General features: G+C 42.8%; 1 protein-coding gene across 2 annotated transcripts in view; it reads left to right on the top strand.

Annotated features, from left to right (window-relative positions):
* Positions 1 to 14,861, top strand: part of LOC116942725 (uncharacterized) — a 109,192-nt gene extending 94,331 nt beyond the window's left edge. Inside the window, exons 53-60 of one of the 2 annotated variants that reach the window (XM_032955010.2) lie at positions 707 to 867; positions 1,812 to 1,950; positions 3,727 to 3,920; positions 4,718 to 4,880; positions 6,903 to 6,986; positions 7,394 to 7,495; positions 11,038 to 11,070; positions 13,127 to 14,861. In XM_032955010.2, coding sequence (XP_032810901.1) covers positions 707 to 867; positions 1,812 to 1,950; positions 3,727 to 3,920; positions 4,718 to 4,880; positions 6,903 to 6,986; positions 7,394 to 7,495; positions 11,038 to 11,070; positions 13,127 to 13,396 — 1,146 coding nt within the window. In that variant the 3' untranslated portion in view covers positions 13,397 to 14,861. The remainder of the gene's footprint in view (positions 1 to 706; positions 868 to 1,811; positions 1,951 to 3,726; positions 3,921 to 4,717; positions 4,881 to 6,902; positions 6,987 to 7,393; positions 7,496 to 11,037; positions 11,071 to 13,126) is intronic. The other variant, XM_032955011.2, reaches the window with a different exon arrangement.
* Positions 14,862 to 15,890: the final 1,029 nt, after the last annotated feature.

Here is a 15,890-nt window from a genome sequence, read left to right as displayed (position 1 = left end):
AATTCTCACGCACAGCTGCGTTGCACTCACGATTCAACAAATCGCCAAAATTCAATATCATGAGTCGATGCAAAAAAACACTTTTGTTCACACTATAGAGAATGTAGCATCTCCAGTGGGCTGCAGTCGTGACATGAACCAATTACTCTGACACCCAACACCTACTCGCTCGGAGCAGTGAAATCTGGTGGAATTATTTATCCCCCACGACTCACTGTGCTTCGTGAGGCCATTGTCCATCAGTGGATTGACAAATTTGTGCACGTGCACACATGCAGATTGTAAACAATTGGATTTGTAAACGCACAGTGCGACACAGGTCACATAAGGATAACACCAAATGTTCAATCCATTGATTGATACCTAGAAGAAAGTAGGTATGGCCCTGCTTGATATAGAGGAGGCTTGTGAAGGAAGCTACTGGGCACAGCAAGGGGTGGAGCACCGGGCAGCTAAAATACAGCAGGTTGGCACAGGGTGAACAGGTAGTGCACCTGCCAGTCATCTCATGCAGTCAACCCATGGCTCCTGGGTCTGTCCCGTGATCTCCTGTCAGCAAGACTTCTACACTGCACGTGGCCTCAAAGTGCACTTGGACTGGTACAGGCCCCGTGGCGACGTCACCACAAATTAGTGGCGATTGTTGTTGTTGATGATAAGTAGGCCCCACTCAATGTCCCTTCGGCCACGTGTGTTGTCCACGCAGAAATTGCACGGAGAGGTGGTGAAGCTGCAGGGTGACCTGGGCCGCATCAACCAGCAGAGTGCCAGCATCGTGGCCTCCCAACCGACCCTCCAAACCAGCTTCCAGGGAGCCAACCAGAGGATGGGACTGCTCAACAACTACTCCTCCATGGCATTGGACGAGTATGATACACACCTGCATATGCGCAGCACGCACGGTAGGCAAATATCCGCCGCATGAACAAGCAAGCTGCGATACAAATCCGAAGGTCGTGTTGTATACAGCGTGCATGTTTAACCAAGGCCTTCTTCTACTTAGTGGGAAGTCGCTTCTTCTCTGCCGTTGAGCTAAATGTCTCTAATTCCCTTCCCACGGCTGTCCATGCTGCCGACCCTCTGCACCAAAGTTATCGCCAATAGGCAGGTCGTGTGTGGTGAGGTAAAGTGTGGGTACTCCCACCCATTTCAAGACATCTGACCGGTGTGGAAGAGTATTTCCCGTACCCTCCAGAGGGATTCTCTTTGAGCTTCCTTGAGCCGAGGCCTCTCTACCAGCAGTGGCATCAGCAAACGATGGCAGGGCGGTACCTTTTAACATCACCTTTACTAAATAATATTAGAACAGAGAGCTGTATTTGTCTGTCACTTTACCATCCGGATTGCTCTATTCACCGGTATCTGTCCTAGATGGCAATACAAATATTCCTTATCATAGATCTTTGTTTACGGAAGCTTCTGGATGCTGCCGAATGGTGGCGCTCAGGGAAGTCCGTACATATAATACTGTACGACTGTATACATCACTGTACTACTGTGTACATCACTGTACTACTGTATGCAGTACTGTACTTCTGTTTACTGTACTCGAAACGTCCCCACGGCTGACCAGTGAGCACCTCTGTAAAGGAGTATATTATTTCTTATATCATAGTGAAAATGTGGGCTTAGTTTCCTTCTTGTAAAGTTTCATGTACTTGAAAAAAAAATTGGGTGAACCATAAATATGACTCTCGGATAACCGGCACATCTGATTAAGCGGCAACCTCCGTTCCTCACGGATAACAGAGGGTTTCTGAACGTCGCTTTGACCCTGTGGTGTGGATCCTGTGCCTCTTGCTGTGGATTAGGCTGAAGAGCATGGACGGGCTGGTGAGGAGCACCAAGCAAGCTGAAGACATTGTGCGGGAGTACGAGACGAAGCTGTGCGATGGAGCCTCTGTGCCCGGGGACATCAAGGGCATCGATAACCTCATAAGCAACCTCAAGGTAACATCCCGGGCAAAGCTGCACTCATCCTAATCTTACCGCCACTAGCGGTCTATGTTTTTGTAAGTATGTTGAACTTATTTCGTAACGCACGTAGCCAACCGTGCTAATCGGAGGTGCGTGGGAAGGACAACGAACTAAATACAAAATACAGTTCAGAAGAAATTTGTTTTCCATCTAGATTTAAAAGTGCATAGCTCCACACGGCCGCAAAAGCGCACTTGCGCGCGATGTGGTGACCATCGCGATGTGGTGACCACTCGCTCACTGCATTTATGATTGAGTAGGGAAAAATATGTCACGTGAAAAAAGGAAGCTACAAAATGTAAGATTTATCGTTCCTCCTATTTCATACTCCCTGAATGTGTTTTTGTAGGAAAAAGTTAAGGACATATATTTAAAAAATAACTGGGTGATTCCACTGCAACAGAATTACAAGGGCAATGCAGGAATATAGGAGGCATTGATGAAATTTACACTTCCGTATATTGCATCAGCCTGCTGCAAAAGAACATTTAGGTAATTGTTATCAGGTTCTGCGCTTTATGTTGTATTTAAATTTACCGGAGTGTACAACAAAGTACCGCACCCATATTTTACATGTGCTATAAATTGTTGTTGTTATACTGACCAAAATGAATGTTCATTGTTACAGAAGGTATCTAGCTAGCTCAGGAGTCAGCAACGAAAACAACAAGAAGAGCCATTCTTTTCGAATTCGGTAAAAAAAACACAATATTTCAAGAGCTGCAATGCATGTGAATACGAGACGGTGGTCCTTAATAAATAACCTCACGAAACAGTCCCGATTGAGCCGCATTCCCGACCCCTGTTCATGGTAAACTGGACTCCCATGGTAATCTGGACTCCCATGGTAATCTGGACTTTCATGGTAAACTGGACTTCCATGGCAAACTGGACTCCCATGGGAAACTGGACTTTCATGACAAACTGGACTTCCATGGTAAACTGGACTCCCATGGTAAACTGGACTCCCATGGTAAACTGGACTTCCGTGGTAAACTGGACTTCCGTGGTAAACTGGACTCCCATGTAAACTGGACTTCCATATTAAACTGGACTCCCATGGTAAACTGGACTTCCATGGCAAACTGGACTCCCATGGCAAACTGGAGTCCCATGGTAAACTGGACTCCCATGGTAAACTGGACTCCCATGGTAAACTGGACTCCCATGGTAAACTGGACTCCTATGGTAAACTGGACTCCCATGGTAAACTGGACTTCCATGGCAAACTAGACTCCCATGGTAAACTGGACTTCCATGGCAAACTGGACTTCCATGGTAAATTGGACTCCCATGGTAAATTGGACTCCCATGTCAAACTGGACTCCCATGGCAAACTGGACTCCCATGGTAAACTGGACTCCCATGGTAAATTGGACTCCCATGGCAAACTGGACTCCCATGGTAAACTGGACTCCCACGGTAAACTTGACTCCCATGGTAAACTGGACTTCTATGGGGAACTGGACTTCCATGGCAAACTGGACTCCCATGGTAAACTGGACTTCCATGGTAAACTGGACTTTCATAGTAAACTGGACTCCCATGGACAGGGGTCTGCAACCAAAATATCAAGGAAAGCCGTTTTTATTTTTGTTCGAATTCCAAGAGGCCGTGCCGCAGTCTATTAAAGAGCCACACGTGGCTCCGGAGCAGCAGGCTGCCAACCCCCCCCCACCTTGAGCCATAGCCGGACAAAGAGCGTAGCGTCGCACACATTTACGGCTCTCCTCTTGCCTCACCCACCAGCGCTGGCAGGCCGAGTTGCAGCAGAAGCAGCAGGCGTTCTCCGCGCTGGAGCAGCAGCTGCAGGCGACGCGCGCCGCCAACGATCGGCTGGCGAGCGCCCACCGGGAGCGCGACGCCAACCTGGACGCCCACCAGGCGCGGGTGCAACAGCTGCTGGATCGCTGGGCCAGAGTGGGCAGCCACAGCAAGATGCGGTAAAACTTTGCCGTCGCCCAGGCCCAAAATGTCGACGCGCGCGACGCCGCCCTCGCCCGATTCCGATTTCGGGTCGTTGCCGCGTGGTTGTTCGGCGCGGTGTCTGACGTTTTTACCCCCCAAGTGGCCGGGAGCTTGTTCGGAACCGCTGGAGTGAAACGTCGGACATACGTGTGCCAATCGACGTACGATACGGACCCGATTAGCATGGTTGGCTACGTACGGTGCGAAAGAAGTTCAACATACATGCATGCACGCAACCGTGAAAACCTGTGAAGTAGGAACCCACCCTGTTTATTCATATTCAGTAACACTCTTCTTATCTGCGTTCCCGTTATCTGAATTGATCCACGGAAAGTGTTATCATCCGTGTGTCGATTCTTCCTGTTATCCGCACTTTATCCGTAAATGAGTCACCATGGAGACAATCTCCCGGAGGCGCTATAATTCATCTCATTATCAGTGCTTGCCCATAGACAAGATCAGTCGCCCAGAAGTGGCTGAAAATTCATCCTATTATCCATTTTTCCACGGACGGATAACAGGGGGAAATTTACGTGAATAAACTCAGATATCAGATCGTGGGGGGCATTATTTGACCATACTTCAACCAGACTGGTCAATGCGCTTTGGTGAAGGTGATCAGCATAGACGAGGGCGCGTCAAAGCACAGTACAACAATGCAGTTCATCGTACTGCCCCTCTGCCACCCCACTGCGTGGCACGATACGGCTGAGTCTATTCAATGCGCATTGACGTTTCTGTGTTTTCCCGACGATTTGTGTTGCCGACGAAGGGTCCAGCAACTGGAGAATCTACGGCAGCTGATGCAGCAGTACTTTGACCTGCGCACATTCTTCATGAGCTGGTTCGACCAGGCCACCTCACAGCTGCAGAAGCTGCAAGAGGCCAAGGGGGAGAGCAATGAGGAAATCGCTCTGCTGCTCAGCCAGCTGGAGGTGGGTGCAATCCACATCAAAGTAATATATTTTTTACTTACACTGGAGGAATCCCATGAGTTACAAAGCTCTTTTTCACAGATGTCCAGGGGAACTCTCCAATGTGTGTGGTTTTTTTCGCGGATTGCACCGTGAGCTGTCTGGCGTGATGTCCCACACACATGCTTTGCTCAATGTGTCGAGGAGCTTCTTGTGGACCCAAACTGGTGTGACCCATTAGTGGAGAACGTTGAACGAAGTAAATAAATAAATACACCGTTAAAAAATAAATAAATTAATGTGAACCGACACACCTGATGACGACCGTTTGTGTTATGGTCGAAACGTCGTGAGAATTTTTATTGTTTTATATATATCTTATTGTTTTCCTTCAACGTGACTTTACCGAAAGAGCTAAGAATATATAATACAAAAAAAGTCACGTTACTCAGATTTTAGCCTTTACTGGACTTATAAAAGCGCAACCTGAGTTTAATTCCTGGCCACGGCAGATATCAATGACGAGTAATATCTGAACTAAACTATAAACTAAACTATTTTTTTTTACGGGAGAAGGCCCACTGAGCTATATACAGTAAAACCTTGGATTGCGAGCATAATTCGTTCCGGAAACGTGTTTGTAATCCAAAGCACTCGTATATCAAAGCGAATTTCCCCATAAGAAATAATGGAAACTCAGATGATTCGTTCCACAACCCAAAAATATTCATATAAAAATTATTAATACAAAATTCCTTTTTATATTTTTATTATTTAAAATTAATATAAAGTAATCAAATTTATTAATTAAATGTAATCGTGGCTGCTGTGAGGGAGACGAGAGAGAGGAGAGGAGGAGGGTTATTGTGTAGGACGACTTTCACTGTCACTAACGGAATCACTGCCATCTGTTGGCTCACTGGAATCTTTTTCTTTTTGTGCGACTTTAACAAGGAACCTATCCAATGACACTTGCTTTTGCCTCCTTTTGAGGATTTCGCGGAAATATGACATTGCATTGTCGTTAAACAGATTCATCGCTCGCACTGCTACAGCCTTATTCGGGTGGTGCTTTTCTACAAAATGTTGCACTGTTTCCCACATTTTACACATCTCCCTAATCTCATTTGAGTGAGGCACGCTCCCACGGATGTTGACTATACGAGTGAGGCACGCCGACTGAGACCGAGCATGGGAGATGATTACCCACAATCCCGCAGCGAGAGAGAGAGAAGAACCATCGGCTCATTTGTGATCACGTGATGCTCGGCAGACAAAGCATATAAGTACTACTCGTATTGCAAGATGTCGCTCGTTTATCAAGTTAAAATGTATTTAAAAATTTTGCTCGTCTTGCAAAACACTCACAGACCAAGTTACTCGCAATCCAAGGTTTTACTGTAGTTATTTTCAGAAGAAACTTGGCCACAATTGGTAGCTCAACAAAGTGGGTTATCACGTGGAATTTTATAGCAGGAAAATACTCTGAAACGCACGTTGATTCTAAATGTGGAGGGTAAGACCGGAGGACCCAGAGAAAAATCCACGCGACCACGGGGAGAGAGAGACACGCAAACTCCAAATATGCAGGCTTCAGGGTCGGGATTGAACCCATGACCACCTACATACCAGGTAAGGGAGTTAACATCTTGCCACCGTGGCACCCCAAACCAGTCGTGGATGCTCGTTTCACCAACCGGCACTGATCCCACCTTGTGAAGTTTGGTCACGCACCCTGAATGAGCGACATGCTATGGGGAGGCCTTCATTCGCAGCTGCACAATGGTTAGCACGTTGATAAGGAATTTGCCGAATGTCCCCAATGCGTGACCCAAACACTGCTCACACCTTCCACGTGAATGGAATGCATCTGTGTCTGTGTACTGTGTCAACTTGCCATTGTTTTTGTTCTAACACCTCCGATTAATACAGGTGGCTAAGTACGGTCTGAAAGAAGATCAACGTACATACATACAAACACGTTACGAAGCATACACACATGACGATTGAAAACTGTTTTTTTTGTGATTGTGATTGATACAGAAAATCCGGATGGAAATAACCAATAACGCCCAGAAGCTCGGCGATTACCAGAGGAACTCAGAAGAGTTGACGGGGGCAATTAAGGTAAATTATTTATAATTAAAAAAACGTGGAAATTATTTATATCTGTGACCTCACCTTTGTGCTAAAAATACACAACATTAAATATGGAATTTCATCTCTGGTTAAAATGCAATCATTGATGTATTACGTCAGTTGCGGTTGAATGTTACGTTTGCTAACGATATGCATGTGCAATAAAACGTCTGTTGTATATTCTTGGTTCTTTCAGTAAAGTCACGTAGAAGGGAAACAATCAAATATTACAAATATTTTATTGTTTCCTTTCTACGTGACTTTACCGAAAGAACCAAGAATATGAATCCCTGCAGTCACAAAAGCTTTAAATCAAAAAGTCTGTTGTATAGTTTTACATTGTCTTGTTGTCTTGAAATTGAAGATGTGTTTTTGTCCCTTTTGTAAAAACACAGAACTACGAATCACTGCTGCTTAAGTACAGAAGTCAGATTGAGACCAGCTATACAAACCTCCCTCCTCAGCAAACAGCATCCATGGAAAGCTTCAAACAGGACGTGAGTGATACCTCCGACACTGAACTACAATCAAATCACCCTGCGAATTATGCCGCGTCAGTGAAGGCACCTGTTTATATTGTGGACGCACGTACGTGCAGCTTTATTTTAAAGTTGAATGTCTGTTGTGAGCAAACACTGAAACGTGTTCAGAGAAACGCGAAGAGATGCACATGGGCTTAGCACGGTTGGCTACGTACGGTGCGAAAGAAGTTCAACGTAGCATACACACACACGCTTGGATATACACCGAGGGACAGAAAGAGAAACACGCACGCATTGGAGAATTTGTCGCGGGTGAATGTCATCATCCGAACTGTCGAGGAAAGTGAGTGGGCTTGGGCAGGACACGTTGATCAAAAGGATGATGGACGATGGTCAAGAATGGCAGCGAAGGAGTGGGACGTGTCCGAGAGGACTGCGTCCGCTGGGGAGATGGAGTGGGGGATCTGCCATGGAGTAATGGTCAGCGCATTGGCCTTGCAATTTCAGAGGTCAAGGTTCTGTTCCCCGGTTCCGTTCCACGTGTTTGCCCCAGCAGTTGACTGATCATCACGGTTGGCTACGTACGGTGCGAAAGAAGTTCAACATACATGCGTGCATGCGTGCGACTGCCTGTCCAGAAGTGTAAATGAGTACACCGCAGTTAAGTTTATTGGCAGGTCGTGGTATGGTGGGGTAAAGTTTAGGTGCTCCCACCACTTCCAACGCATCTGGTCAGCATGGAAGAGTAGGCCAAATACCCTCTAGTGCTCCCTCGAGTGCACGGGGTTGGCAACCAAAATAACGAGGAGGGCCATTTTTTTCGAAGTCAGTACAAAACGCAACATTTCAAGAGCCGCAATGGAGTGTGAGTACAGTGGTCCTGAATAAACAACGTCACGAGACGGTGGTCCTTAAAGAGCCGCGTGCGAGGGGCTCTGGAGTCGCAGGTTGCAGACCCCTGCTCCGGTGCGAGGCCTTTCCACCAGCAGTGGCGTGAGCAAAGACATTTCAGGGCTGCACCTTCGCCTTATTTGGCTCAAGCTGCCAGCAAGGACGTGGCGAGGGGCTTGCTCTTCAGACGCAGTGCACGGACGCTTTTCGGTTCCATTGCGGCTTGCACAATCTAAAGGTGAATTTTGGTGAAAGGGGGTAACTTTCTTCGACATTTTTGTTATTGAAATCAAACGTAACGATTTCCATTTTTGTAATCAATCAACAGAAGAATAGAACTCCATGAATTGCAGGTTAATAGATTACATTTTATATTTTCCGTCCATATATACTGCACAAAAACACACTTTTAAAATGGTACTAGGTCAGAGCACGTGTTTTTGTTACCTGCTGGTATATACAGTAGAATCTACTTTTAAGCACTACTAATGTAGGAACAGCTCTGATATAAAAAACACACTTGGTTGGGTGGGAAGCAAATGGCAACTTCTGATACAAGCACACTACTTCAGATATAAGCACAGCTGCACCTGCTCCTAAGGGATGTGCTCATATCCAACTTGTGATATAGGATGTGGATTATTTGTTATGATGAAATTATATACGAACAAAATGTGAAGTGCGATGATTTTTTTTTCCGTCCGCAATGCATTAACGGTCGGTTGTAAATCCCTTGCTGTCGAGCGTGCGTACCCGGTTTGAAATGCAAGAGGTTCTCCGTAGGCTATTTCACGTCTCGACCGCTTTGAAATTGAAACTGAGTGGCGATAGCTGTTGTTCTTGTGACAGTCGGCAAAGGGTGGTCATACATCTCCCACGCAATGTTGGAGAATTAGCTCGGCTTGTTTTGTTTAAAATATATTCGTGCAAGACAGAATCAGAATCTTTATTTGTACTGGAGGAATCCGATGAGCTATAAAGCTCTTTTTCACAGACGTCCAGTGGGGGTGGGTCAGAATGTTGCAACAACAAACAATACAAAAAACACGGTAGGAGTTAAAACTAGAGGAAAGGTGAACAAGTCACTTAAAAAAATAAACAGAGAAAACTAAATTTCGATTTAAAGCTTTCGTGACTGCAGGGATTCATATTATTGGTTCTTTCGGTAAAGTCACGTAGAACCAAGAATAAAGAGAAAATAAATTAACTCACGTAGAACCAAGAATAAAGAGAAAATAAATTAACTACCTTAAAATGTAAACTCTGTACAGGGTGGCCCAAAAGTCAGAACGCACGGGGTTATTATGTTTAATTTAACAAATCATACAGGGTTATTTTATTTATTTTACCAAATGTCTAAACTGACATCCGTTAACATTAATGCTTGCGTGAATTCTCCTTTGAAACTAATTTAGCACTTTTTTAGACTACAGCTGCCTTAAATTTTGATTTAAAGCTTTCGTGACTGCAAGGATTCATCTTCTTTGGTTCTTTCGGTAAAGTCACGTAGAATGAGAATAAAATAATAAAATAAAACAATAAAATTCTCACGACGTTTCGGCCACAAGAAGGCCGCTTGTGTTGTGGCCCAAACGTTTTGACAATTTTATTGTTTTATTTTATTATTTTATTCTCATTCTACGTGACTTTACCGAAAGAACCAAAGAAGATACAGCTGCCTTGTTTAGCGTACGTAAAAGCTAATTGAATTTGTTCGTCTTTTGTCAATTTTCATTCCATTTATAAATGTCATCTAAAAAAGAAGACGAAAAATTGTATTCTATTTAAAGAATAAACAATTTAAATGTTTTAATGCCAGTGTTGAAATTAAATAAATAACCCAAAGCACGTATATTTCTTATTATATATTATTTTCCTTTTAAGCCTGTAGCATTACTCATGAATGTGAGTTTTTGTTATTCATGCTTGTGCACAACGGAATATCACTAAATAATCTGTTTAAATTTGCCTACATGCAGTTGTCTCTCTCATTTTCAGTCATTTACTTACAGTCGTGCCCTGATTATAATACATAACGCATTGCTCATTTTGACTTAAAACTCACAAAAAAGGCCCTCATTAAAAATAAACATAAATGACCCAAGCACTACATGAGCTAATTTCTTTAAAACTACTTTTTGTGTTTGTTGTCTTTCCCCCGCACCTCCGATTAGCACACTTGGCTGTGTACGGTGTGAAAGAAGTTCAACATACATACATCCATACAATTGAATTATGTGTACTGATTATAAAGCATCACAGGTAGCTTATTTCTATGTAAAACTCATCCACCACCCCAAAATATGCCAATTATTCCACTATTTATATTCATTTATAATCTGGATAAGTGTTATGTTAGGATACTTAGATACATTATCATTCATCTTTATGAAAAATGTTTTTCCAAAGAACCTTTGATTCGAATAAACAGCACTTATTCGATGCAACGGCAAATGTAAAACCGGGTAACAACAACAGGCCACACTGAAGGCTGTTGTCAGTCAGAAGGCAGGTGTGGACCCCGTTGTAAAATTCCGCTTGATCCACCCAGCGTCAATTTCAACGAGAGCCGTGGCCTGTTTTTAGTGCTCGACTTGACAATGGTGATGCAACGTGAGTTGGCGACAGAATGCTGAATGTTCTGGTTTTGTTTTATTCTTCATTAGCAAGAGCAATTGAGACAAACCTTGTCGTGTCAGGTGGGCATTTATTCATTACATTTTATTAACGTGTGATTATTATTTTTTAACTCACAGTAAAAGGGCAGTTGTGGATCCAGGATTATCTCGGTGGCCTCCAGTGGAAACCCATGCGTGATATAATTGTTAGTCTATAACTTGACTTAAAGCTTTCGTGACTGCAGGAATTCATATTCTTTGGGTCTTTCGGTAAAGTCACATAGATAGGTACAAAGAAAATAACAAAAACTACGACGTTTCAATCGCAACACAAAGACGACCTCTTTGTCTTGTGATCGATACGTCGTAGTTTTTGTTTTTTTATTTTCTTTGAACCTATCTGCGTGACTTTACCGAAAGACCCAAAGAATATGACTATTCAAGTGTTGTTATGACTAACAGATACGAAGTAAGATATACACAGTTTTTTTTCCCCCCACGTTGAAATCCTGGCTCCATATCTGCTGTACCCTTACAATTCAAGTTTAACCCCTGTTTTTCTAACCCTGCTTTCTGTGGGTGTATTTACAAACAACAGCAACACCAATGCAATAATGTGCGTGCTGTTTATATTGCATGATAAATTCACATCTTTATGTCATATGCGATTTGTGAAATAGGTTGTGTTATTTACTTCACAGAAAGCAAGGTTAAGCGTTATCACAATTAATATCCTAATTGGCTTAATATTTTCTTTGGCTGTGTGTGCATTCAGAAATAACCAAACTTATTGTCTCTTGTACTTCATGTCAATATAACAACATAAGTTATATACTCTCTGAGCCTTTGCAAGGAAATCCTATAGAATAACTAATATTCAACAAGTTCCTTTAAAGGTGTTGATTATCTCCCAAGAGATAAGACCATTTTTTGTATTCTCTTCTGTCATATTTTAGTAGTTTTTTTTATTTTAATATCGTGATTGACGTGACTCGTTTCTGTAAGATTTTTTTGCAAGGGACTCATAACATTAAATTGACGCGTAACTGAGAAATTTTGTAATTTAAAAATACAAACTCACATAATACATTATGATTCAATAACACATTTTGGGTCATATAGTGACTAAACGCAGCTGCACTGCGAATAACAATCTAATTAATTAAAGATGTTGCTTTTTGTACCTTTCTGATGATTAATGTGGTTTTGTGTTAACTTGGCAACAGTTGTGTTTAAAATTGACGATAGATTGCAACTGATTTGTTTATTTATTTGTTATTTCATTTTTACCATCAATTAACTTTACCAGGAACTTGATTTTTTAGAGCATATATTTCATTAAATAGACATCACAAAATACAATTAAAATTATTAGTAACATGTTATTCAGTGTAGACATGTTTTCCACAGGCGTTTTTTCAAATCATGTGAACATATGATGATCGGTTTTAGGCATGACATTTTCTCATCTAGTATGGCTTACTTCAGTGAACTAAATTATATTTTATCAAAGGAAACATCTCATAAACAAATACAATTGATATCCATTTTTATTTGAATCATATCTTTTATTTTATCAGACTGTAAATGAGAATTTTTATTACGGCCCACTCCACTTTTAACTTGTTTCAACACTGTTTACAGGTTTGATAAAATAAAATCCAAAGCAAAATTAAGTCAATGAATATTTATTTCGTCAAATACATTTTACATGTATTGCATTTTTTACCACAATAATAAAGCATACGTAAGCAGAACTCTATTCTGTGTCTGCACATATTTTGAAAAAACTAAAAAATTATATCAGTCCATCTCTCTATTGGCCTTTTATCCCATTCTTGCCCAGCTGCATTGCGCTCATGTAAGAAATTGTGTGGCAGCTTCAACCATTTCGGTCTCATCAGCCAAGTCAAGCTTGTTAACAAAAATATATACTGCTGCATACCCGTATATTATTGGTGAGAGCATCTGAATAACAGGGGGGGACGCTGTTCCATGCAAACAAAGCATTAATTTCTAACAGAATCAGTTGGTATGCTCCCACCAACGAGTGCTCTATTATTGCTTCGTATTTAACTCCCCCCCCCCCCCCATCTCTGCTTCCGCCTCTACACACACGCACGCACACACACGCCAGTTCCTGGAGCTCCAGAACCGCATGTCGGGGCTGAGCTCCATGCTGGCGCAGCAGGTGACGCTCGTGGCTGAGCTGCAGAACCGTCTACGCGAGCGCGAGACGATCCGCCTGCAGAAGATCAAGCGGCAGGTTCGCATCATGGTCGACGGCGAGGAGATGGGGCTCGTCGACGCGTTCAAGAACGGCCTCATCTCCGAGGAGAAGTTCGTGGAGCTCGCCAACTGGCAGGGCGAGCGCGAGCAGGTGGTGCGCGAGAAGGAGACGTACTAGCTTGTCCCTAACGGAATGACCGCGGGGGGGGGGGGGGAGGGGAGGGCGGTGAGATTAAAGAAAGTGGCTGCTCACGTCGGGAGGACTGCCTGTGCTTTCGCGAGGCCAGGATCGTTATGAAAATGGGGCGACGGTCGCACACCCTGTTGTTTTCTCTTTTAAACGTCTTCAGTATATTTCAGTAATCGCCCAGTACAGATCACCAACCGCGAAGTAGCGGCGGGGGGGGGGGCACCGAAATTCCCTGGACAAAAGTCCCCAAACGCTATGCTCATGAGCCAAGAGGGGGGGGGGGAGATTGGCCTCTGCATACTTACTGTAGTTTAATAACCGCCGTTCCACTGGCACGATTTTAAAATTTCCAAGATTTTTTGTTGTTTATCTTTTTCTTTCCCCGACGTGTGACATGAGGCTGTGCCGAATGAGAGGATGAATGGCCATATTAGTTTCAAGATTTCGACAGCACAATTTGGATTGACGGTGTGTAAAGTAAAATAAGACATTCAACCGTTTAACTGTTATAAGTGTGTGTGGGGGGGGGTAGATTGACTATAGTGAATGAGAGTTCCTCCGTAAACAACAGTTTAAATCATTTTAATATCCATCATTTATTATTATTTTCTCAGTCACGTTCGAGAAATAATAACAAAATTAATCAGGATTGGCCACAGCCTTATATTCACACGGTTTTTTTTTTATTTGACATCACTATCATATGCGTGGTATCTGTGATGTCCTGAGATAATCACATATCAATTTCAAACAAAGGGGTGTGCGTGGATTTTTTTTTTACCATTTGTATCTACTAACTGTTAACTGTGTAATGGGTTAAATTCTCATTGATTCCTTTCAGGCTTACTTTGCCAGGAATAATAATTGCATGTCTTTTGGCGAACTTAAAACATTTGTGATCAACAATGGAAACATTTTTATTCTTCTACATTGGCCACAATTAAATATATTGTATTCCTTAAATTTAGTTTTATGTCCAATGTACTTATGACAAGTATATGCACACACAGCATTGGCTTTGTATGTTATTAAGAAAATGATGATGATGAAAATGTTACCGTATGACAGTTGTTTGGGAGAACTTTCCATGGATTATGTAGTGTGTGCCTTATCAGTAGATATTCCTGCTTTTATAGATGCCTTTTTACGGTAGAGGGGATTTTAGGAAGGCTTAGCAGAGGTGTTATAGACTAAATCATATAATCTCCTTGCCCTTAACAATGACATAGCACAAGCAACTTTGGATATCCAGCACTAGATGTTATTTTAGCTTACTGAACTGGCCTCATTGCCTTGGTGTGTAACAGCACACGTGTTCGACATCTTATCACGAACTGAAAGGCCTGTAAGTGTACGAAACGCAATTGAATAACTCGTCCAAAGTTGATGTTGCATTCTTGTTAGTGCGGTGTGTTCCTGCATGCTTAAACAAAATAAACAGATAATTACTGTCGGTTTTCGTTTGTCGATTTCTCGATGCGAATTCTAGTTGTCCGAGCGCGCGTGTCATTTGTACGAGTCCATGAAACGAAGGGCACTTCAATCCTCGAGAGGGACGATTGTTCCATCCACCTTGCGCACCGAATGCAAATTCCACATCGTAGCTCTGAGAAATATCGGTCGCATCTATGCTATTCGCCTCTCTGACCCATGTTTGCTCTGTCCGCAACAGCCGTCGCCTGATCGTTCAGTGCGAATAATAATATTTATTTTAGCCACTGTGTAGGCGTTCGCGGTTGTGCTGTATAGGTCTCTGATGTGTTTTAGGTTGCACCCCGGTGCCCGGCGCAATGTCCGAGTGTGCTGGGAGATCCTGCCGAAAATGATGGTTCCCAAAAAATGCATTACAAAGCTAAATTTATATTTGAATGCTGTTTTTCTTATATTAAAGCTAATATGTAAGCCATTACATTTGCAATGCAGGAAAGAGCAATTAACTCGATCAGTAACCATTTTAACCAGCAGTTCCCCTCGGCTTAATTTGAACAAATGTAGAATATAATCCCACAGCATTGTTACAGTATTCTTGATTCCTGAGCTTTTGGGGGAGACGTGAGAAAATAATAATACAATCCACGTTCATAAATCCACTTATTTCTTCCCCATGTCTCTCCCCTCTTGCCATTTCATTTGAAGCTTTGCCTACGCGACGTAAGAAAACCTCGCAAACGGTAGAAGAACAAAATATTTAAACATTGCAGACTGACCATTTTTTAAAGCACAAAAGTATAAATGGCAATATATTTTATGTAGACACTGTTTTTTGCATGCTTGGGATGACTGCATCAATGTCTCAAGTCAATTGCTCTTCCATAGTTTGCAAAGCCTTAGCCATAATTGAATTTGATATTCACGAGGTTTTTTTTACTATAAGAATCTTATTGTGTGTGACGACTGGTAGAGAAACCTCGTCTAAATCTGGCTTCCTTATGTCGTTGGTTGGCCCCGTAAATGCTCCCCTTATTCTGCTTCCAGATGTGTG

This window comes from Petromyzon marinus, chromosome 15 (genome assembly GCF_048934315.1).
Source record: "Petromyzon marinus isolate PM22_M1 ecotype Great Lakes invasive population chromosome 15, UKy_Petmar_22M1.pri1.0, whole genome shotgun sequence".
NCBI lineage: Eukaryota > Metazoa > Chordata > Hyperoartia > Petromyzontiformes > Petromyzontidae > Petromyzon > Petromyzon marinus.
The sequence above is the reverse complement of the archived record's forward strand: the minus strand, read 5'-3'. Positions and strand labels throughout refer to the sequence as shown.